Raw genomic sequence first — 25,112 nt, forward strand, 5'->3', positions numbered from 1 at the left:
GATTAATCCTTGCCTCTCCAAGTGGAGATTAATTTTGTCCCTCAGAATTTTTTCCAATAATTTCCCCACCACAGATAGTAGCCAGTTATCTCCACAGTGACTGACTCTGACTCCAGTGAAGTGAGGGTATATCTTTAAAGTTCTTGCACTGTTTGCAGAGATTATTCTGATCAGTAACGAGCATTAAATGTTCCAGGAATTTGTTGAAGTTGGGATATCTGGGGTTAGAGTTGCTGTTTTGGACACAATCGGCAATCTGGGGCAAATTGCGCCATTTTGAAAAGTTATTTCCCTGCCCCCCCCCCCCCCGAGTTTCCACTCAAACTGATTTGCATATCGCCGAATCCAAAATCTGCCAGGAACCAGTGCAGTCGGGCAGCTTTTTAAAATAGAATTTTTTTTTTTTTTTTTTAAATGTTCCTTGATGTATTTAAGAGTGATGTAATCCTTGGTGTAATTTGATTAATACAGCCGAAGATGGGTTTATCACAGAAAATAAGTATTTTAAATCACAGTATCAATCCACCACCTTTGAGTAACCTGATTTTAAAACATATACAAAACAATTTGTTAGTTATATTGGGGTACATTAGTCAGCTTCTTAGTAAAATAAAATTTTTAATTCAAAATCTTTCAAAACATACCTATCAGTGTCCTTGTGTCCAAAAGATCCAATTTAATTTTTGGAGCCTCCTCGAAGGCCTGCAAACAGGCGCAATTAGTGGAAACTCGCCATGGTGATTAATACACCATGGGGGCGTGGCCAGATTTGTGGGCGGGGCTGGCTTCTATTGCAGTATTTTTAAGGTCGCGTTTATTTCCAACACCAGATTTCTGATTGGTCACCTTGGAAGACAAGACCTGATTTCTGATTGGTCCTCTTGGAGGACAAGACACACCCAGCAATTTATCTGGACTGTGTATTTAGATCCTGCCTGCCTAAGTAATCAAGTACTTTGCAAAGTGTAATTCAAGCGATTCTGACTGCCAGCTCCAGGCAGAACAGAGCTCACACAGAACAGACAGGGCTCACCTTCGCAAGTAAAGACCTTCTCTCTTCCCCACCCAAAACAAGTTCCTAACCTTCTTCCCATCCCCCGAGTTTCTGACCTCTTTCCCCCCCACTCTGGGTTCCTGACCTTCTCCGCACCCCCCCCCCACCCCCCGCATAAATGGGGCATTGTGTGTGGGTCACGGATTGTTAACCGGTTTATTGGGTATGAAGTGAATAGTGACAGTGTCATGACTTCCGGATTTCGTCCAGTCCAATGATGTCACTTGCCACACACGCACCAAGCTTTCCGAGAAATCATCCAGGTCTAGGGGGGAGGAGAGGGAGATCATGGTATGGGTGTAAAGGGGGTGAGGTTGGAAGAACGTGATCCGTCTTACCATCTGGATCACGTTCTCGCTCTCATCTCAGCCCCACCTGCCACTTTAGACCTGGATCACGTTCTTCCCCCATCCCCACTGTGCTCGCCATGCTCCTTAACCACCCCTCCCCCCCCACACACACCCCAGTTCCTGACCTTCTCTCCCCTCCCCTCTGATCCACTCTCTCCCCTCCCTCTCTCTCTCCTCCGATTCCCTCTCTCTCTCTCGTCCCCTGCGATCCTCTCTCCACCCCTTCCGATTCCCTCTCTCTTCCCCCCTCAGTCTCTCTCTCTCTCTCCCCTCCGATTCTCTCTCTCTCCCCCTCTGATTCTCTCTCTCTCTCTCTCTCTTCCCCTGTGATTCTCTCTCTCCCTATTCCGATTCCCTCTCTCTCTGTCCCCCCCTCCGATCTCTCTCTCCCCCCTCTCCTCCCCTCCGATTTTCTCTCTCTCTCTCTCCCCATCTCCTCTATCTCTACCCCGATTCCTCCCTCTCTCTCTCTCTCCCCTTCTCTCTCTCCCCCTGATCTCCTCTCTCTCTCTCTTTCTCTCTCACTCTCTCTCCGATTTCCTCTCTCTCTCTCTCTCTCCCCCGCCATCCATGGATCCAGTGACCTTCTCCTCACGGAGCCGAGGAAAGTGTGGCCCGAGCTCCAGGCCGTAACTCTTGGGTACTGCGCATTCGCAGAAGGCCGCAAGATGTTGGTACAGATAATCACTCACTATTTTTAAAACTAGCGCAAAAGATCGCAAAATCTCGAGTACTGCTGAACACAAATTGCGCTTAAAATTCCTTGATCTTTTGTGCTGGTTCCGCCGATATCGGGGGAATTGCACCAATAAAACCAGCGCAATCGAGCAGAAACTCCAGGCCCGGATTTATTTCTGACTGTGAGCCATGAGTTGTGTTTTATTTCCCATCACCTCCCGGCCTCTCTGTTTCAGGGAAGAAGAAAACGTTGATAAAAGAAGAAACAGAACAGCCGTTTCACGCTGAAAGCATAATCACTCACCCCAGTTACAACGGCTCAACCTTTGAATTTGACGTTGCATTGTTGCAACTCCCGAACAAAGTGACAATAACGGACCATGTGATGCCAATCTGTCTACCAGAGAACTCCACCTCAACATTACATCCAGGTACATCAGTAATATCTGCTAAATAAACCCATGGGGCCATTGCAGCACCCTCTTGGCCCAATCCCCACTTCTATACCTTCCAATGATCAGGCGGAGAACCCGGACTGACCTTTTCTCTGTCCCTAATGGGAGATCCCCTATTCTGCCCCATCTAACTCAGCACAGACAAGTGGCACAAGCTTCTGAAGGGTAAATTTTAGACCAGATATACTTAGAGAAATGCTCAATGTCCCTGGCATTATTACCTCCAGGGTGTTAATAACGAAGGATCATAAATTCAAAATTGTTACTAAGACAGTGCAAAAAGAGGTTAGGAGCTATTTCTGTACACCGAGGGTGTGGAATTATTAAGCAGGTTTGAGGAAATCACAGGCAACTCTGTGGATGTGATTGATTTAGATGATTTTGAATTTATCACACTGGGTCAGTGCTGGGGCCACTGCTTTTTTTTGATGTATATAAATGACCTGGATATTGGAATACAGGGTAGAATTTCTAAATTTGCCGATGACACCAAACTTGGGGGTGTGGCAAACAGTGAGGATGATACCAATCGACTGCAACAGGACATAGAAAGGCTAGCAGAATGGGCAGACAAGTGGCAGATGGAATTTAATACAGAGAAGTGTGAGGTGATGCATTTTGGCAGAAGGAACAGGGAGAGGCAATATACACTTAATGGCACAGTTTTAAAGAGTGTGCAGGGACAGAGGGACCTGGGAGTTAATGTGCATAGGTCTCTGAAGGTGGCGGGACATATTGAGAGAGTGGTTAGCAAAGCATATGGGATCTTGGGCTTCATAAATAGAGGTATTGAGTACAAAAGTAGAGAAGTTATGCTGAACCTTTATAAAGCGCTGGTTAGGCCACAACTGAAGTATTGCGACCAGTTCTGGTCACCACACTTTAGGAAGGATGTGAAGGCACTTGAGAGGGTGCAGAGGAGATTTACCAGAATGGTTCCTGGGATGGGGGATCTTGGCTACAAGGACAGGTTAGAGAAGCTGGATTTGTTTTCATTAGAGCAAAGGAGGTTGAGGGGTGATTTGATCGAGGTGTACAAGATTATGACGGGTTTGGATAGGCTAGACTGGGAAAGGCTGTTGCCACTAGTTAACGGTACAAGGACTAGGGGGCACAGATTTAAGGTTTTGGGCAAGAGATACAGGGGGGATGTGAGGGGAAAACGTTTTTACGCAGCGAGTGGTGAGGATCTGGAACTCGTTGCCGACGGAAGTGGTGGAAGCGGAGACACTCAATGTTTTCAAGGAGAGACTGGATAGGCACTTGAGGGAAATAAACTTGCAGGGCTTTGGGGATAGAGTGGGGGAATGGGACTGACTGGATTGCTCTACAGAGAGCCGGCACAGACTCGATGGGCCGAATGGCCTTCTCCTGTGCCGTTATGACTCTATAAGTGATTAATCCACAGGGCAGCAAGACATTGACTGGGAGATACAACATTCGAATGGAGGGCATTACAAGGTGATTTGATAGAGCTGGTGCGGGTTATGTAGGAATGGACTGGGTGGATAGAAACAGACTGTTTCCGAAGGTTGAGGGGATGTAGATATAATATTAAGTGTAAGAGATTCGAGCAGAGTTAGTGATTGAATCAGAGACCAGGGCAACATTTAGGAACAGACAGGTTAGACAGGAGATTGAAGGACAGGAGGATGCAGGTATATGGGGACAGGGCGAGTACATGGGATTAGGATACCCCTCCTATGGAGGGGTAAACACCAGCACAGACTGGTTGGGCCGAATGGCCTGTTTCCATGTTGCAATTTCAATTTAGTTGGATGTAAACCAAAGGGTTGTTGTGAATGGTAAAGAATCACTCGTGGGGTAACCAAGATATCAGTAGCTGGGGTGGGGGTGAAATCCCCCTCAAATGGGGAACAAACAGGGGAATAATGGGAAATAAAAATCTGGCATCCGTAAGAGTGACCCTGAATCTGTCGGATTGTTGTAAAAACCCAACTGGTTCACTGATGTCCTTTCGGGAAGGAAACCTGCCGGTCTGGGCCTATATGTGACTCCAGTCCTACACCAACGTGGTTGACTCTTAACTGCCCGCTGAAGTGGCCCAGCGAGACACGCAGTTTGTATCAAACCCGCTACCAGCGGTTCAAGAAGGAGGCCCTCCACCACCTTCTCGGGGCAACTGGGAATGGGCAATAATTGCCGGCCTTGCCAGCGACGCCCATATCCCCTGAATGAATAAACAAGACTCTATTCTGAAACGTACTCTGCCTGGATCTAACCCTCGAAGCTAGTGAGTTGTTTGGATTTAGTTCCTTGTGATCAGAATTTAGCAATAGTTTAATCTTAATATAAATTATTCAAAATTCAACCGAGGCCAAATAGTTAAAAATCCGAAAAGAGCAACATTTCATAATTTTAAAAACTTCAATTAAATCTTCAAATGCTGCCTTGATGTCGAGGGCAGTCACTCTCACCTCACCTCTGGAATTCAGCGCCTTCGTCCATGTTTGTATGTAATGAGGTCGGGAGCTGAGTGGTCCTGGTGGAACCCAAACTGGGCATCAGTGAGCAGGTTATTGGTGAGTAAGTGCCGCTTGATAGCATTGTCGACGACACCTTCCATCATTTTGCTGATGATTGAGAGTAGACTGATGGGGCGGTAATTGGCCGGATTAGATTTGTCCTGCTTTTTGTGGACAGGACATACCTGGGCAGTTTTCCACATTGTCGGATAGATGCCAGTGTTGTAGCTGTACTGGAACAGCTTGGCTAGAGGCACGGCTAGTTCTGGAGCACAAGTCTTCAGCACGATAGCTGGGATGTTGTCGGGGTCCATAGCCTTTGCTGTATCCAGTGCACGCAGCTGTTTCTTGATATCATGTGGAGTGAATCAAATTGGCTGAAGACTGGCTTCTGTGATGGTGGGGACCTCGGGAGTAGGCCGGTATGGATCATCCACTCGGCACTTCTGGCTGAAGATGGTTGCAAACGCTTCAGCCTTGTCTTTTGCACTCACGTGCTGGGCTCCACCATCATTGAGGATGGGGATATTCACGGAGCCGCCTCCTCCTCCTGTTAGTTGTTTAATGGTCCACCACCATTCATGACTGGATGTGGCAGGACTGCAGAGCTTTGATCTGATCCATTGATTGTGGGATCGCTTAGCCTCATCTATAGCATGCTACTTCCGCTTTTTAGCATGCATGTAGTCCTGTATTGCAGCTTCCCCAGGTTGGCACCTCATTTTTAGGTATGCCTGGTGCTGCACCTGGCATGCTCTTCTACAGGGTTGGTCCCCTGGCTTGATGGTAATGGTAGAGTGAGGGATATGCCGGGCCATGAGGTTACAGATTGTGGTGGAATACAATTCTGCTGCTGCTGATGGCCAACAGCGCAGTTTTGAGCTGCTAGACCTGTTCTGAATCCATCACATTTAGCATGGTGGTAGTGCCATACAACACGATGGAGGGGTGTCCTCAGTGTGAAAACGGGACTTTGTCTCCACAAGGACTGTGCGGTGGTCACTGCTACCAATACTGTCATGGACAGATGCATCTGCGACAGGTAGATTGGTGAGAACATAAGAACATAAGAAATAGGAGCAGGAGTAGGCCAATCGGCCCCTCGAGCCTACTCCGCCATTCAATAAGATCATGGCTGATCTGATCCTAACCACCAATCCACTATCACAGAATCATCTCCTGAATCTAACAGAATTAGACACACGAAATAGGAGCAGGATCAGGCTACACGGCCTCTGGGCCCGCTCCGCTACCCACAGGGCCATGACCGATCCGAACCTAGACTCATGTCCAAATTCCTGCCCGCTCCCCATAACCCTTAATTCCCTTTACTTCTAGGAAACTGTCTATTTCTGTTTTAAATTTATGTAATGATGTAGCTTCTACAGCTTTTTGGGGCAGCATATTCCATGGACCTACCACCCTCTGAGTGAAGTAGCTCCTCCTCATCTCAGTTTTGAAAGAGCAGCCCCTTATTCTAATACTATGCCCCCTAGTTCTAGTTTCACCCATCATCGGGAACATCTTCCCCGCATCCACCCGATCCAACCCCTTCACAATCTTATATGTTTCAATAAGATCGCCTCTCATTCTTCTGAACTCCAATGAGTAGAGTCCCAATCTACTCAACCTCTCCTCATATGTCCATCCCCTCATCCCCGGGATTAACCGAGTGAACCTTCTTTGTACTGACTCGAGAGCAAGTATGTCCTTTCTTAAGTATGGACACCAAAACTGTACGCAATATTCCAGGTTTCGTTGTTCATGTACTTGTGCATTGTACAATGACAATAAAGTTGAATTATTATTATTATTATTATTAGGTGCGGTCTCAACAATACCTTGTACAACTGAAGCAATACCTCCCTATTTTTATATTCTATCCCCCTAGCAATGAAAGCCAACATTCCATTGGCCTTCTTAACCACTTGCTGCACCTGCATACTAACCTTTTGAGTTTCGTGCACCAGGACCCCCAGATCCCTTTGTACTTCAGTACTTTCCAGTTTCTTGCCATTAAGATAATAACTTGCTCTACGATTTTTCCTGCCAAAGTGCATAACCTCACACTTTCCAGTATTGTATTCCATCTGCCAAATCTCTGCCCACTTACTTAGCCTGCCGATGTCCCCTTGCAGGTTTTTTATGTCCTCCTCACTCACTACTTTCCCTCCCATCTTAGTATCATCTGCAAACTTTGATATGTTACACTCGGTCCCCTCCTCCAAATCGTTAATATAGATTGTAAAGAGTTGGGGACCCAGCACTGACCCCTGCGGAACACCACTAGTTACTGATTGCCAGTCTGAGAATGAACCATTTATCCCAACTCTCTGCCTTCTGTTAGATAGCCAATCCTCTATCCATGCCAGAATATTACCCCCAATCCCGTGATTTTTTATCTTAAGCAATAATCTTTTGTGTGGCACCTTGTCAAATGCCTTTTGGAAGTCTAAATACACTACGTCCACTGGTTCCCCTTTATCCACCCTATACGTTACTTCCTCAAAGAACTCCAGCAAATTTGTCAAACATGACTTCCCCTTCATAAAACCATGCTGACTTTGTCCTATTAATTTATGATTATCCAAATGTCCTGTTACTGTCTCCTTAATAATGGACTCCAAAATTTTACCTACCACAGATGTTAGGCTAACTGGTCTATAGTTTCCAGCTTTCTGTCTACTGCCCTTTTTAAATAAGGGTGTTACATTAGCAGTTTTCCAGTCTGCCGGGACCTTTGCCGAGTCCAGGGAGTTTTGGAAAATTATTACCAATGCATCCACAATCCCTACCGCCACTTCCCTCAAGACCCTAGGATGTAAGCCATCAGGTCCAGGTGATTTATCCGCCTTGAGTCCCATTATTTTACCGAGTACCACTTCCTTAGTGATTTTGATCGTGTTTAGCTCCTCCCCCCCCTTTAGTCCCCTGTTTGTCCAGTGTTGGGATATTCTTTGTCTTCTACTGTAAAGACTGATGTAAAATATTCATTCAGTGTTTTTGCCATCTCCATATTTCCCACCATTAATTTCCCGGTCTCATCCTCTAAGGGACCAACATTTACTTTAGCCACCCTTTTTCTTTTTATATAACTATAAAAACTCTTACTATCTGTTTTTATATTTTTTGCTAATTTACTTTCATAATCTATCTTCCCTTTCTTAATCAATCTTTTTGTTATTTTTTGCTGTCTTTTAAAGTTTTCCCAATCCTCTATCCTCCCTCTAGATTTGGCTACCTTATATGCCCTTGTTTTTAGTCGAATACTATCCTTAATTTCTTTACTTAGCCACGGATGGCCGTCTTTTCTTTTACACCCTTTTCTTCTCAGTGGAATATATATTTTTTGGAAGTTGTAAAATAACTCCTTAAATGTACACCACTGATCATGTATCGTCTTACCCTTTAATTTATTTTCCCAATCCACTCTACTCAATTCCGCTCTCATACCTTCATAGTCTCCTTTATTCAAGCTTAGCACGCTTGTTTGAGATCCAACCTTCTCACCCTCTAATTGAATATGGAATTCAACCATGTTATGGTCACTCATTCCAAGGGGATCCTTTACTAGGACATTTTTAATTAATCCCGTCTCATTACACAGGACCAGATCTATGGTTGCTTGCCCCCTGGTCGGTTCAGTTACATACTGCTCAAGAAACCCATCCCTAATACACTCAATGAACTCATCCTCAAGGCAGCCCTGCCCAATTTGATTTGTCCAATTAATATGATAGTTAAAATCCCCCATAATTATAGATGTTCCCTTATTACAAGCCTCAACTATTTCCTGATTGATACTCCGTCCAACAGAGTTGCCACTGTTCGGAGGCCTATAGACTACGCCCACTAGTGTTTTTTTCCCCTTATTATTCCTTACCTCCACCCAAACTGTTTCATTATCCTGATCCTTTGACCCAATATCATTTCTCTGTATTACAGTGATTCCTTCCTTTATTAACATAGCCACCCCACCTCCCCTTCCTTCCTGCCTGTCCTTCCTGATCGTTAAATAACCTGGTATGTTTAATTCCCAGGCATTGTCACCCTGCAGCCATGTTTCTGTAATGGCCACAAGATCATACCCATATGTAGTTATTTGTGCCATTAACTCGTCTATTTTGTTACGAATGCTACGTGCATTCAGACAAGATCACTTAGGTTTTTCCCTCATGTTGGTTCTCTCACCACCTGTCGCAGGCCCAGACTGGCAGCTATGTCCTTCAGGACTCGGCCTGCTCGGTCAGCAGTGGTGCTACCGAGCCACTCTTGGTGATGGACATTAAGTCCCCCACCCAGAGTACATTCTGTGCCCTTGCTACTCTGTGCTTCTCTCCTCTTCGCCTTCTCTGCTCCAATGGTAACCAATGGTAATAAGCAAAGAATTTGAATTTCTACAGCGCCTTTCACATTCTCATGACATCCCAAAGCACTTTACAGCCAATTAAGTATTTTAGAAGTGTAGTCACTGTTGTAATGTAGGAAAATGTGTTAGTCAATTTGTGCTTGGCAAGATCCCACAAATAGCAATGAAATAAATAACCAGATAATCTGTTTGGGAAGTGTTGGTTGAGAGATAACTTCATGCTCTGCATCAAGAAAGTGCATGTCCTCTGATGACCGAATACTCCCTCAGTACTGCAATGGGCTGTTAGCCTAGATCATTTGTTCAAGTTCACAAGACCTGAGACCCATAACCTTCTGGCCACAGAGCCAAGCTACCACTCACATCCCAGTATCTCAAGTCTCTCCTTAAAGGAATAGGAGGAAGCCATTCAGCCCCTCGAGCCTGTTCCGCCATTTAATTAGATCAGGGCTGATCTGTATCTTAACTCCATTTACCCGCCTTTGCTCCATATCCCTTGATACCCTTACCCAGCAAAAATCTATTGATCACAGTCTTGAACATTTCAATTGCGTTTGGGGGAGCGAGTTCCAGATTTCCACTCCCCTTTGTGAATGTACGCCCTAGGGATTTAATATCCTTTGTATAATAGGGTACCCAAAACTTCACACAGCATTATAAGAGTGGACTATCAATTACCTTGTTCAAATTTATCATTACCTTTTACTCTTGAACTGTATGCCCATATTTATAAAACTCTAAATGCTGTTGGCCTTTTTAATGGCTTTATGTAATCATAGAACTTTACACTACAGAACGAAATCATAGAAACATAGAAGATAGGAGCAGGGGTAGGCCATTCAGCCCCTCGTATCTGTTCTGCCATTTAATGAGATCATGGCTGATCATCCAAATTCAGTACCCTGTCCCTGCCTTCTCCCCATATCCCGTGATCCATTTAGCCTTAAGAAATATATCCAACGTCTTCTTGAATATATTTAATGAATTGGCCTCAACTGCCTTCTGTGGTAGAGAATTCCACAGGTTCACCACTCTCTGGGTGAAGAAATTCTTCCTCAACTCAGTCGTAAATGACTTACCCCTTATCCTTAGACTGTGACCCCTGGTTCTGGACTACCCCGCCATTGGGAACATCCTTCCTGCATCTAGTCTGTTGAGTCCTGTTAAAAGTTTATAAGTTTCAATGAGATCCCCTCTCATTCTTCTAAACTCTGGGTCGATTAGGCTTATATTCGCTAATCTCTCTTCATACGTCATTCCTCCCATCCCAGGTATCAGTCTGGTGAATCTTCGCTGCACTCCCTCCATGGCAAGAACATCCTTCCTCAGATAAGGCGACCAAAACTGCACACAATACTCAAGGTGTGGTCTCACCAAGGCCCTGTACAACTGCAGCAAGACATCCTTGCTCCTGTACTCGAATCCTCTTGCTATGAAGGCCAACATACCATTTGACTTCTTAACCGCCTGCTGCACCTGCATGTTTACCTTCAGCGACTAGTGCACAAGGACACCCAGGTCCCCTTTTCCCAACCTATTGCCATTCAGATAATATGCCTTCCTGTTTTTGCCACCAAAGTGGATAACCTCGCATTTATCCACATTGGGCAGATGCATGGCAGATGCAGTATAATCACCCAACCTGCCCAAATCATACTGGAGTTTCTTTGCATCCTCCTCACAGCACACACGCCCACCCAGCTTTGTGTCGTCTGCAAACTTGGAGATATTACATCTAGTTCCCTTGTCTGGATCATTAATATGTATTGTGAATAGCTGAGGTCCTAGCACCGATCCCTGCAGTACCCCACTAGTCACTGCCTGCCACTCGGAAAAAGACCCGTTTATTCCAACTCTTTGCTTCCTGTCTGCCAACCAGTTCTCTATCCAAGTCAGTACCTTACCCCCAATCCCATGTGCTTTAACTTTACACGCTAATCCCTTATGCGGGACCTTATTGAAAGCCCAAATACACCACATCCACTGGTTCTCCCTTATCTATTCTACACGTTACATCCTCAAAAAATTCCAGTAGATTAGTCAAGCATGATTTGCCTTTTGTAAATCCATGTTGACTTTGTCCGATCCTGTCACTGTTTTCCAAGTGCTCTGCTATTACATCTTTTATAATGGACTCTAGCATTTTCCCCACTACCGATGTCAGACTTACCGGTCAAAATTCCCCGTTTTCTCTCTACCACCTTTTTAAAATAATGGGGTTACATTAGCTACCCTCCAATCCATGGGAACTATTCCAGAGTCTATAGAATTTTGGAAAATGACCAGCAATACATCATCTATTTCTAGGGCCACTTCCTTAAGTACCCTAGGATGTAGATTATCAGGCCCTGGGGATTTATCGGCCTTCAATGCCGTCAATTTCCCTAACACCATTTCCTTACAAATACTGATTTCATTCAATTCCTCCCTCTCATTAGACCCTGTGTTCCCCGACATCTCTGGGAGGTTATTTGTGTCCTCCTTTGTGAAGACAGAACAAAAGTATATATTTAATTGGTCAGCCATTTCTTTGTTCCCCATTATAAATTCCCCTGATTCTGACTGCAAGGGAACTACGCTTGACTTCACCAATCTTTTTCTCTTCACATATTTATAGAAGCTTTTACAGTCAGTTTTTATGTTCCTTGCAAGCTTACTCTCATATTCTATTTTTCCCCTCTTACTTAATCCCTTTGTCCTCCATTGCTGAATCCTAAACTGCTCCCAATCCTCAGGTTTGCTGCTTTTTCTGGCCAATTTGTATGTCCTCGCCTTGGATCTTATGCTATCGCTAATTTTCCTTGTTAGCCACGGTTGAGTCACCTTTTTTGTTTTATTTTTATGCCAAACAGGGATGAACAAATTCTGTAGTTCATCCATGCGATCTTTAAATGTTTGCCATTGCCTATCCACCGTCAACTCTTTAAGTAACATTCCCCAATCCATCCTAGCCAACTCGCGCCTCATACCATCGTAGTTTCCTTTATTTAAATTCAGGACCCTAGTCTCTGAGTCAACTACTTCATTCTCGATCTTAATGAAGAATTCTATCATACAGGAAACTTTGGTTTATCCGGAGTTTGTATGTCCGGAAACCTCGATCTAACGGCAGAAATCAGCAGCCGTTTTGGTTAGGTTTTTTTTCTTCTCCTAGCATTTTTTTAACAGTCAAGCTTTGGAAAGCGTCTCTGTAGCTTAGCAACAGCTTCAGAGATGCTTCCAAGGTACGGGCTGAGTGTTTACAAGCTGTTGCTAAGCAACAGTGTTTGTTGTCAGATACGGAGATGAAAACCTCCGTATCCTTCAACATTAGCGCTGGTCTATCCGGACGTTTTGATAGATCGGCAGCAGCTCGGTCCCATCGGTGCTGGATATCGCGAAGTTTCCTGTATTATGATCGCTCCTCCCCAAGGGGCCTTGCACAACAACATTGCTAATTAATTCTTTCTCATTACATAATACCCAGTCTAAGATGGCCTGATCTCTAGTTGGTTCCTCAACATATTGGCCCAGAAATTCGGGTCTCCATGGGTGAGTACGCACGGGGTACTCACCCGTAGGCCCAGTGGAAGTGCCGGTTTCCTGCATGCGTGGGAAACCGGCACTTCCGTTCCCCTGAACGAAGGGGTTCAGAGTTCGAATGCGTGCGCGGGAGAGGCTGCGCGTGCGCATCGAACTTAGTTTTTTTTTGCAGGTTTTCCCGGGAGGGTAAGTCTGCAGAATTTACACATTTAAAAAGCAGGCGTAAGGCCTGCTTTTTACAAGGTAAGTGGTGAATTAATTAAAATTAAAACATTTTTTCCACAGGATTATTTTTAAATACTTTAAAGCAAGGTAAGTTTATTTTTAGCCCTGTTAGAAAATAAAATTATTTTTTTCAAAAATTTAAATTATTGTTTCAAATAGTTATTTCATGTAATTTATAGTTTACTAGCTGGAGTGCCCGGCGGTGCCGAGGCTTTTTCGAGGGCATGTTGTTGTTGGAAGAGAGAGAGAGAGCGACTGGGGGGAAGAGAGAGAGCGACTGGGGGGGAAGAGAGAGAGCGACTGGGGGGGAAGAGAGAGAGCGACTGGGGGGGAAGAGAGAGAGCGACTGGGGGGGAAGAGAGAGAGCGACTGGGGGGGAAGAGAGAGAGCGACTGGGGGGGAAGAGAGAGAGCGACTGGGGGGGAAGAGAGAGAGCGACTGGGGGGGAAGAGAGAGAGCGACGGGGGGAAGAGAGAGAGCGACGGGGGGGGGAAGAGAGAGAGCGACTGGGGGGGAAGAGAGAGAGCGACTGGGGGGGAAGAGAGAGAGCGACTGGGGGGGGAAGAGAGAGAGCGACTGGGGGGGGGAAGAGAGAGAGCGACTGGGGGGGAAGAGAGCGCGCGACGGGGGGGAAGGTGGCCCGATGGACCCCTGCGAAGGAAGGAAGAAGGTAAGCTCTTCCTCCCTGTCCCACCCCCTCACTCTTTCCCTCCCTCACCCTCTCCCTGCTTTACTCTCCCTCCCCGCTCCTCACGCTTTCCCTCCCTCACCCTCTCTCTCTCCCTGCCCCTGTCTCTCCCTGCTTTACTCTCTCTCCCTCCCCCCTCTCCATCCCCTCCCCCCACCCTCTCTCTCTCTCCCTCCCCCCACCCTCTCTCCCCCCACCCTCTCTCTCTCCCCCCACCCTCTCTCTCTCCCCTCACCCTCTCTCTCTCCCCTCCCCCACCCTCTCTCTTTCCCACCCTCTCTCTTTCCCCTCCCCCACCCTCTCTCTCTCCCCTCCCCCCCCACCCTCTCTCTCTCCCCCCCACCCTCTCTCTCCTCCCCCCACCCTCTCTCTCTCCCCTCCCCCACCCTCTCTCTCCCTCCTCTCCTCCCTCTCCCCCTCCTCCTCCCTCTCACCACCTCCCTACCCCCTCCTCCTCCCTCTCACCACCTCCCTACCCCCTTCCTCCCTCTCCCCTGCCCGAGCCCTCATCCCCCGCTCCAATCCCTCTTTCCGCCCCGGGGCCCGGGCCTCGGGCCTCGGCACCTGGATGAACGCGTTCCCTTGGACGCTTTTGGCTGCCTCGGCCGTCACCCTGATGCCGTTGGCCGAGGCGAACACCCGCAAAGACATGGCCCAGCCGAGTCCAGCGCCCTGGTCAGCTCGAGGTCCGCAGCCGCTGTTCGTCCGCAGGCCACAAAGCACCCGAGCCCAGCACCGGTGATGGCTGCACGGAGCTCCGTGCCGCCCCATGCACTGACATGGCCCCGCCCTCCCGAGCTGGCTTGAAGAGCGCCGATTGCGGCTGTGAGAGACGGCCGGCGGGCCCGGTTGCCGGGGTAACCCTTCCCGCTCTCCAAGCACCCCCCCCCCGCCCGAGCCGAGCGGGGAACAGAGAGAGACGCCGCGTCTCAGCTGCTCCTGTTGCGCGCGCTTCCTTTACTAAGGTAGCGGCGCTCGGCTGAGGCCCGCCCCTCCAGCCTTCACAAAGATGGCGGCGATCGGGGGCCGCTTGTTGACTGGGGCCGGGAGGTGCCTAGCTCGGGCGTGGGTGCGGAGGAGAGGCCGAGGCTTCGAAGCCTACCTGGAAAAACGGGGAAAGGTAGGAAAATTAATGAGATTAGATAAAAGATTTAGAAAGTAATTAACTTTTTTTTAAAAACAATGTGTTTTAAAAGCAACGTTTTTTTGAAAGACGCAGAAAGCGGGAAAAAGAAAGGAAAAGTTTGGAATCAAGATGGCGGCGACTCACCTCGGTTCAGAACGATAAGGCCCGCCCACACACGCACCGATTGGTCGACCGTCAGGTGACCAAAGCGTAGGATTGGTCAATCGTCCCGTCACTCGACCGTAGGAGGGCCCGGCCGCACGCGCCAGGAACCCGGCGTACGATTGGTCGACCTCGAGATCACTCTGTCGCTAATGAGCGGATAATGAGATGCTAATGAGTGGAATGTTGAACGTTTTTCGGATACCGCGGGCGCGATTTTCGTCCGGCCGAAACGTAAATATGCTTACGACTGTTTCGGAACGGTAAGCTTTCTTTCGACGTAACGCACGCATAGGTACGCCCTATAACTTTCGAGCGCATAGCCCGACAGACGCACACGTGAGGACAGACAGACAGATAGACAGACAGAAAGAAGTATCCGGTTGTATATATACTAGCTGAAGTGCCCGGCGGTGCCGAGGCTTTTTCGAGGGCATGTTGTTGTTGGGAGAGAGAGAGAGCGACTGGGGGGTAGAGAGAGAGCGTGGGTGGGGGGAAGGGAGGGCGGGGGGGAAGGGAGGGGGGAAGGGGGGGAAGGGAGGGTGGGGGGGAAGGGGGGGAAGGGAAGGGGGGCGGGGGGGGAAGGGAGGGGGGGGAAGGAAGGGGGGAGGGCGGGGGGGGGAGGGAGGAGGGGAGGGCTTGAGGCTGAGAGACAGGCACGGCCACGCCCGGTTGCCGGGGTAACCCTGCCGCGCCCCCCTGCACTGCCGAGAGCCCAGCTCTCCGAGCCCCGGCCGAGAGCCGCGCTCTCCAAGCCCCGCCCCCCCGGCCGAGAGCCGCGCTCTCCAAGCCCCGCCCCCCCCCCCCCGGCCGAGAGCCGCGCTCTCCAAGCCCCAGCCGGCCCGCACTCCCGTTGCCGGGGTAACCCGATCCGCACTCTCGAGAGCCCCGCCCCCCCCCCCGCCCGAGCCGAGCGCGGAACAGAGTCTCACCTGCTCCTGCTGCGCGCGCACCCTGACCCTCGTGGCTGACGCCGTTGCCCCGGGTAACGTGACACGGGGGGTGGGGGGCGGGCGGAGGTGAGGAGCTTAGCAGCAGCCCAGTTACCTAGCTCGGGCCTTGCTGGGCAAGAAAGGCCCAGGCTTTCAGGCCTAAGTAAAAAACGGGCAAAGGTAGGAAAAAGAATGTTCAGGTGAGATAAAATATTTACAAATGAGTGATTTATTTTAAAAGAATTTAATAAATTGAATTTTATTTTGCTGGAAATGTATATTTGAAAAGAAAGACGCAGAAAGCAGGAAAAAGAATGGAAGCAAGATGGTGGCTACTCACCTCGGTTCAGAACGATAAGGCCCGCCAACACACGCACCGATTGGTCGACCGTCAGGTGACCAAAGCGTAGGATTGGTCAATCGTCCCGTCACTCGACCGTAGGAGGGCCCGGCCGCATGCGGCAGCAAGCCGCCGTACGATTGGTCGACCTCGGTCACTCTGTCGCTAATAAGCGGATAATGAGATGCTAATGAGCAGAACGTTGAAGGTTTTTCAGATACCGCGGGCGCGATTTTAGCCCGGCCGAAACGTAAATACGCTTAAAACCGTCTCGGAAGCGTAAGCTTTCTTTGGAGGTAACGCGCGCGTAGGTACGCCCTGTAACTTTCGAGCGCATAGCCCGACAGACGCACAGGCAATGACAGACAGAATGACAGACAGACAGACAGATCGACCGATTTATATATATATATAGATAGATATAGATAGATTTTAAAAATGTGATTTAAAAAAAAAAATTATTTGAAGGTTTAGTGATGTTTTGGGGCCCGTAGTATTTCTAAGTTTTGACAGCTCTTCCTGTCAAGACTTATGAATGGGCATTTCCCTGCTCCGATTGTCCCCCTTTGGCCCATGTGATCCCAGGGGACGCATCGAACTAACTGCGCCCCTGGGATACACAAGCACTGCGCGCCGGCAGCTGGAGCAGGCCCCGGATCGGAATTCCACGGGGGTCCACAGTTCAACGGCCGGCACGCAAGGTAAGTGCAGGTCGGGGGCTTGCACCCGCGGGAAGCCCCCGACCTGAATTTCTGGGCCATTGGTCCAGGAAACCATCCCGTATACACTGTAGGAATTCCTCCTCCACAATATTGTTACTAATTTGGTCAGCCCAATCTATATGTAGATTAAAGTCACCCATGATAACTGCTGTGCCCTTATTGCACGCGTCTCTAATTTCCCGTTTAATGCTATCCCCAACCTCAGCATTACTGTTTGGGGGTCTGTATACAACTCCCACTAACGTTTTTTGCCCCTTGGTGTTTCTCAGCTCTACCCATACAGATTCCACATCATCAGAGCTAATATCCTTCCTTACTATTGTGTTAATCTCCTCTTTAACCAGCAATGCTACCCCACCTCCTTTGCCTTTCTGCCTGTCCTTCCTGAATATTGAATATCCCTGGATGTTGAATTCCCAGCCCTGGTCACCCTGGAGCCATGTCTCCGTAATTCCAATTACATCATATCCGTTTACATCTATTTGCGCAGCTAATTCATCCACCTTATTACGAATGCTCCTCGCATTAAGACACAAAGCCTTCAGGCTTGTTTTTTTAACACTCAGTCCTTTTAGAATTATTATTTCCTGTGGCCCGGTTTGATTTACACCCTTGATTTCTCTACTTTCCACCTTTGCTTTTCTCCTTCCTGTCTTTTGTTTCTATCCTTGCTTCCCTTTCCTCTGTCTCCCTGCACAGGTTCCCAACCCCCTGCCATTTTAGTTTAAACACTCCCCAACAGCACTAGCAAACACTCCCCCTAGGATATCGGTCCCGGTCCTGCCCAGGTACAATCCGTCCAGTTTGTACTGGTCCCACCTCCCCCCAGAACCGGTTCCAATGTCCCAGGAATTTGAATCCCTCCCCCTTGCACCATTCCTCTAGCCAGGTATTCATCTGAAATATCCTTCTATTTCTACTCTGACTAGCATGTGGCACTGGTAGCAATCCTGAGATTACTACCTTTGAGGTCATATTTTTTAATTTACCTCTTAACTCCCTATATTCAGCTTTTAGGACCCATTTTTACCTATATCCTTGGTACCTATATGCACCACGACAACTGACTGTTCACCCTCCCCCTCCAGAATACCCTGCAGCCACCCCGAGACATCCTTGACCCTTGCACCAGGGAGGCAACATACCATCCTGGAGTCTCGTTTGCGGCTGCAGAAACGCCTATCTATTCCCCTTGCAATAGAATCCCCTATCACTATAGCTCTCCCACCCTTTTTCCTCCCGTCCTGTGTAGCAGAACTACCCATGGTGCCAGGAAGTTGGCTGCTGCTGCCTTCCCCCGATAAGCCATCTCCCTCAACAATATCCAAAATGGTATATCTGTTTGAGAGGGGGATGGCCACAGGGGACCCCTGCACTATCTGCCTGCGCCTACTACTCTGCCTGGTGGTCACCCATTCCCTTCCTGCCTGTGCAGCCTTTACCTGCAGTGTGACCAACTCCCTAAATGTGCTATCCACAATGTCCTCGGCATCGCAAATGCTCCAGTATGTATCCATTCGCAGCTCCAGCGCCACAATGCGGTCTGTCAGTAGCTGCAGCTGGATACACTTCCCACACACATGGTCGTCAGGGACACAGGAAGTGTCCCTGATTTCCCACATAGCGCAGGAGGAGCATGCCACGGGGCCGAGCTGTCCTGCCATGACTTACCCTTTAATTAATTTAAATTAAATTAAATCAAATCAATACCACTAATTACACTACAATTAAATGATCTACTCAAAGGCCCTTGGTTACTAGTACTCTCCGATACACAACAGAGACCTTAGAAACTATAACCACAAAAATGAAGATGTTCTAAATTTTATAAACTATTAATCTTAACTGTCAAACTATAGAGTAGTATAAATACTTACCTGGCCGTACTCCCCCAATCAGCTGCTTCCTCTCGCATCACTTTTTGAATCGTGACGTGGCTCCGGAACGCCGCCGCCGGTCTGTGAGATTGGTAAGCCTCTGAAAACAAGCCCGCGAAAGTGAGTTTAAGTACTCACTGTACCGCCGCTCTCTGCTCCTCCCGACACTGGCCTCTGTAACAAAGCCCGCGAAAGTGAGTTTAAGTACTCACTGTACCGCCGCTCTCTGCTCCTCCCGACACTGGCCTCTGTAACAAAGCCTGCGAAAGTGAGTTTAAGTACTCATTGTACCACCGCTCTCTGCTCCTCCCGACACTGGCCTCTCGGTCATTCAGTCCATCAAACCTGTGCCAGCTCTTTGAAAGAGTTCTCCAGTCCCCTGCCCTTTCGCTGTACTCTCAGGTTCTGGGATGCGGGTTCCATGTGTTCGGTTTGGGCAGGTGGTTGAGGTGCGGGTTCCATGGGTCCTGGGTAGCAACCCCTGGGTGGTGGGATGAGGGTTCACTGGGTTCCTGGGCACTTGCCACACTCCAATTGCCCAAGTGACTATTTTCCAAGTGTGAAGCTGGACAGTTTTGTATCTTCAACATCTCAATAGAGTCAGTGATTGTTCCCTGAGATTGGAAATTAGCTCGTGTAGTTCTGACTTTCAAAAAAGAGGACAAATCAAGAATTAGAGGCCCATCAGTCTGACATTGATCATTGGGAAGATGCTTGAACGGATCTTATGAGTTACTGTTTATGATGACTGGGAAAGAGAAGAGGCCTTTTTCGAGGCAATATATGGCCTCCAGAAAAGAAGGTGGGTGCTGTGCTAATAAGACACACCTGTTTGAAAGTCTGGTTTTAGCACACAATTTTGGTCCTAATTGCTGATTACCATAATTTGAACTTGCCTGGGGTGCTAAATCAGACACAGGCAGGTTTGGCACTCGAGCACTGATTAGACGCAATTTTCGTGGAGCGGTGTCTGAGATCCTCGCACCCACTTCCACTGAAGGTGTGGAGTGGGCTGGCTGACATACAGCGGCAGGTATCAGGATGGCTCAGGGACCAAGGGAGAGGGCACACAGGTTCTTGGATGCGGCACTGGAGGCCCTGGTGGAGGAGGGATGTCCTATACCCACAGGGGGCGGGGTGGGTGGGACGCCACCTTGCCCTCCTGTCCCCCTCTCTCCTATAGCAGCTGGTGCTGCTCTGCCTGGCCTCATGTCCTCCTCCCATTCCTCCTGCAGACCAAGGGGTCCCCCAGCAAGATGCCAATGATGAAGCACTCCTTTTCTCCTGGTGACTCCTATCAGGTGTCCAGTAAGATAGAGTAGCTCTGCATTCACTCTTTTTAGGTGAAGTCCTCAGAGAATTTCCAGAATAAATGTTTATGATAAAGTGTTGAAGTCTTGACAAAGTGTCCCAGAAAGTCTCCCAATGTGTTTGAAAAGTCCTTTTCAAACCTCCAGCAGTAACTGAACAGTAAAAGGTGAGTGTGCCTTTAAGCAGCGCTCAAAATTCTCAGCAACGACTGGTCGTTGTCAGGAGAGGGCATTAGGTAAAACGTTAGCCACCAAAATGCCGTGCAGCCTCATTAATGAGCGCTAGCAGACAATCAGCTCCTTAACGATCCTTTGGGGGGCTGTTCCTAACGCAAGCTTCAACTCCTTCACCAAGATGGCGTCTTGCACTAAACGCGGACTAAACCGACGTTGCAGCTTAAGACCTCACCCTTGGCTGCCTCGGAGGCTCTTTAGTGCCTGAAGGGGCCGAGGAAAATCGCCCCCATTGTGTGTTACAAACCTGATGGAGTTTTTTGAAGAAGTCACTCGGGTTGTGGAGGAGGGGAATGCAGTAGACAGTGTCTACCTGGACTTTCAGAAAGTCTTTGATAAGGTTCCTCACACTGGGTTACTTCACAAGATGGAATCTCATGATATTAGTGGGAATTTGATGCACTGGATTAGGAACTGGCTCCAATCCCACAGGCAGAAGGTTGTAGTCAATGGTTGTGGATGAGGCTGAAGACAGATTACTGGAGGTGTCCCTCAGGGCCATTGGGGTGTCTAGTCACGATGCTCTGGCCATGATATGAGGCAGGCTTGATGGACTAGCTGGTCTTTTCCTGCCCGTTGTTTTCATATGTCAGGATATTTGACCTTGATGGAATCACATAAACTGTGGCCAATGTTCTCCCCAACCCAGGGGATTGTGGGCCAGTTGCTGCAGCCCTATTACTGCACTTGTTGAGTTCATCTCAACTCCGATTAGGGATGGGCCCTGGCTTGTACGGCTCCGTTTCTCCATCAGGCAGTGTGCCCTCCCATGGGGAGCTGCTGGCCTTTCTTCAGCAGTCAGTGTGTTCTGGATATTAAAACTTTGCATTGTTTCATTTTGTTTTGAAGGTGATATGGTGATAGTTAGTGGATGGGGAAAACAGTTCCTGCATTCGATTCCAGAGACTCTGATGGAGGTACGTCTGTCATTGACATGTTACAGAACACAGTGTGCAACAGTTCAGCTCCAGGCAGCCTCTCCGCACGGCCTCTTCGGGCGCGGTTCGCTGGAATGGTGGAAGAGTCCGCTGATATTGACCAGCAGCCGATCGCAGCATTTCCTTCTGAATATTTCATTCTCCTGTCGTCTCCTCATCCAGGAGAGAGCTACGAAAAAGGGAGATTACAAAATGGGGGTATGAGAAAAGGAGCAAATCCATAAAGGGCAATAAGGAGCCTTTCTACAGGCTCATCAATGATAAAAGAATCCTTCGGTAGAGGTGGGGATGGGGGTGTGAGCAGATGAAGAACCAACGTTTGTAGTGGAGCGTGGGGGTTGGCACAGGTGCAAATTACAGAGGAGAAGGATATTAGGATTTGCTCAAGTCAGAAGGTCATGGGTGCAGGTCCCACTGCAGTGACTTGAGAGTCAATGTAGATTTTGTGCTCCAGTGCAGTACTGAGGGAGCACTGCACTGTCGGAGGGACAGTACTGAGGGAGCGCTGCACTGTCGGAGGGACAGTACTGAGGGAGCGCTGCACTGTCGGAGGGACAGTACAGAGGGAGCACTGCACTGTCGGAGGGACAGTACAGAGGGAGCACTGCACTGTCGGAGGGACAGTACTGAGGGAGCACTGCACTGTCAGGGGCAGTACTGAGGGAGCACTGCACTGTCAGGGGCAGTACTGAGAGCACTGCACTGTCGGAGGGACAGTACTGAGGGAGCGCTGCACTGTCGGAGGGACAGTACAGAGGGAGCGCTGCACTGTCGGAGGGACAGTACAGAGGGAGCACTGCACTGTCAGGGGCAGTACTGAGAGCACTGTACTGTCAGAGGGGCAGTACTGAGGGAGCACTGCACTGTCGGAGGGACAGTACTGAGGGAGCGCTGCACTGTCGGAGGGACAGTACAGAGGGAGCACTGCACTGTCGGAGGGACAGTACAGAGGGAGCGCTGCACTGTCAGGGGCAGTACTGAGAGCACTGTACTGTCAGAGGGGCAGTACTGAGAGAGCGCTATACTGTTGGAGGGGCAGTATTGAGGGAGCGCTGCACTGTCGGAGGGGCAGTACTGAGGGAGCGCTGCACTGTCGGAGGGGCAGTACTGCGGGAGTGCAGCACTGTCGGAGGGTCAGTATTGAAGGAGTGCTGCACTGTTGGAGGGGTAGTACTGAGGGAGTACCTCACTGTTGGAGGTCATAGAGTTATTGGCCTAGAAATTCGGTTGAAGTGCCAAGTTTGCCTGGGCGCTGATTTTTGCGCAGCGTTCGGAGTAATACCGAGCACCAGAAATTCAGTTTCAGCACCCCTAGAGGGAGACGGGGCGAGGCTCGAGGCGCTCCGCGTCCCTCTTAGGGCGTTGAAACTGAATATCGCAGCGCACGGTACACTGCGGTACTGCAGGCCTTCCTCCCATTGTTAAGGGGGAGGGGCCTGCAACAGCGCGATCCCCGATCGCGAGTGCCGGCAAAAGAGCCGGCACCGAGGAGACGTGCCGGGCTCTCGGGGAAACAGCTGGCAATGCCGCGGGGGGGGGATCAGGAGGCCGGGGACGGAGGTGCTGGCAGGCAGCCGCCGAAAAAAGCAGCCGCCCCGCACCTCCACCTTAACTTGCGCCACTGCCGGCACAGCAAGGCCCCGTGAACCGGTTGCGGGTAGCGAACGGCACTACAGCGGCGTTCGCTACCAAATATCGCGATCGGGGCGCTAATGGGGCGCTGCGCACACCGATGACGTCATCGGTGGCGGCGCAGCACAACAGGCTAACGCCACCATTAGTGCCCCCGCTGAATATCGCGGGAGGCGCAGCTAGTGGCGCTACAGCCACTGACTGCCCTCTTTAGGCGCTAACAGGTGGCGCTACATACCCAATTTCTCCCCCATAGAGTCATAACGGCACAGAAGGAGGCCATTCGGCCCATCGAGTCCGTGCTGGCTCTCTGTAGAGTAATCCAGTCAGTCCCATTCCCCCACTCTATCCCTGTAGCCCTGCAAGTTTATTTCCCTCAAGTGCCTATCCAGTCTCCCTTGAAAACATTGGGTGTCTCCGCTTCCACCATTTCCGTCGGCAGCAAATTCCAGGTCCTCACCACTCGCTGCGTAAAAAAGGTTTTCCTCACGTCCCCCCTGTATCTCTTGCCCAAAAACTTTAATCTGTGTCCCCCAGTCCTTGTACCATCAACTAGTGGGAACAGCCTTTCCCCGTCTAGCCTATCCAAACCCATCATAATCTTGTACACCTCTATCAAATCACCCCTCAACCTCCTTTGCTCTAATGAAAACAAATCCAGCTTCTCCAACCTGTCCTTGTAGCCAAGATCCCCCCCATCCCTGGAACAATTCAGGTAAATCTCCTCTGCACCCTTTCGAGGGCCTTCACATCTTTCAGGTGTCATCTTTCAGATGAGACATTAAATTGAGGCCCCATCTGTCCTCTCAGTTGGACGTTAAAGATCCCACGGCATTATTTCTAAGAAGATATGGGGAGTTCGCCCCGGTGTCCTTGCCAATATTTATCCCTCAACCAACATCACTAAAACAGATTATCTGGTCATTTATCTGATTGTTGTGTGTGGGATCTGACTGTGCGTATATTGGCTGCCACGTTTCCTACATTACAACAATGACTACACTTCAAAAGTACTTCATTGGCTGTGGAGTGCTTTGGGACGTCCTGAGGTTGAGAAAGGTGCTGTATAAATGGTTTGTGATCTCTATACTAAACTGTACTTTTATAATTAAACTTGTGTACATACAATTATGCTTTTCTTATATTCTTAGCTGCAGGACTGACCTGATTTCTATGAATTTCCAGACTAATTCGATGATTGTCGAACAGTTCAGCCTCATGAATAGTTAGCAGAGGTTTCTGGATCTGAGTAACTGCTAGTGAGACACACGGACCCAACCAAGCAATGTTTCAATTGAGTGACTTGCTCCTCCATCAAGCCAACAGTCTCAGAGAAGCAAACGGAAATCGCCCCCACACTGCGTCCTGTTAACGCTGCAGATGTGATTCTGAATGTTGCTCATTTTTAACTCCTTGTGTATTATGACTGACCTAAAGGACCAGAACCAACATAACAAAAATACTTGTATCCACTGATAGTTCACCCTATTATTAAAAGCTCAAGATGCTCTCTAGGCACAACCCAAGCTCGCCTAAACCATAATTAGAATTCAACTGCTGAGTTACATCGAATTTACAGCACAGAAACAGGCCATTCGGCCCAACTGGTCCGTGCCGGTGTTTATGCTCCACATGAGCCTCCCCTCTTCATCTCACCCTATCAGCTTATCCTTCTATACCTTTCTCCCTCCTGTGTTTATTGCACGTTCCCTTAAATGCATCTATGCTTTTCGCCTTAACTGCTCCTTGTGGAGTAGATAGAGTGAATGTTTCATACATCTAGCATCACTTCCTGGCTCCCAGCAACAGCAGCACTGTGATAAGCAGCAGTATATTCTTCTCCATACTGGGGCAACGAGAGATGGTATCTTGCTAAACATCTTATCCTATGAACTTGTTATCAAGGACAATCAGCACAGATTTGTTAAAGACAAGTTGTTTGAAAAAGTGACTAGTTGGCTCAATGAATGGAATGTGGTAGATGGGGTGAATAAGGATATTCCAAAGGTGTT

General features: G+C 48.8%; 1 protein-coding gene across 2 annotated transcripts in view; it reads left to right on the forward strand.

Annotated features, from left to right (window-relative positions):
- LOC147115363 (mannan-binding lectin serine protease 1-like) overlaps positions 1–25,112 on the forward strand; it is a 64,604-nt gene that overhangs the window by 13,179 nt on the left and 26,313 nt on the right. For both annotated transcript variants that reach the window (XM_085989618.1, XM_085989619.1), the window contains 2 exons: positions 2,319–2,513; positions 21,380–21,447. In XM_085989618.1, coding sequence (XP_085845744.1) covers positions 2,319–2,513; positions 21,380–21,447 — 263 coding nt within the window. The remainder of the gene's footprint in view (positions 1–2,318; positions 2,514–21,379; positions 21,448–25,112) is intronic.

The sequence above is a fragment of the Somniosus microcephalus genome, chromosome 6, assembly GCF_052327205.1.
Source record: "Somniosus microcephalus isolate GS21.2 chromosome 6, FLI_Smic_1.0, whole genome shotgun sequence".
Taxonomy (NCBI): domain Eukaryota; kingdom Metazoa; phylum Chordata; class Chondrichthyes; order Squaliformes; family Somniosidae; genus Somniosus; species Somniosus microcephalus.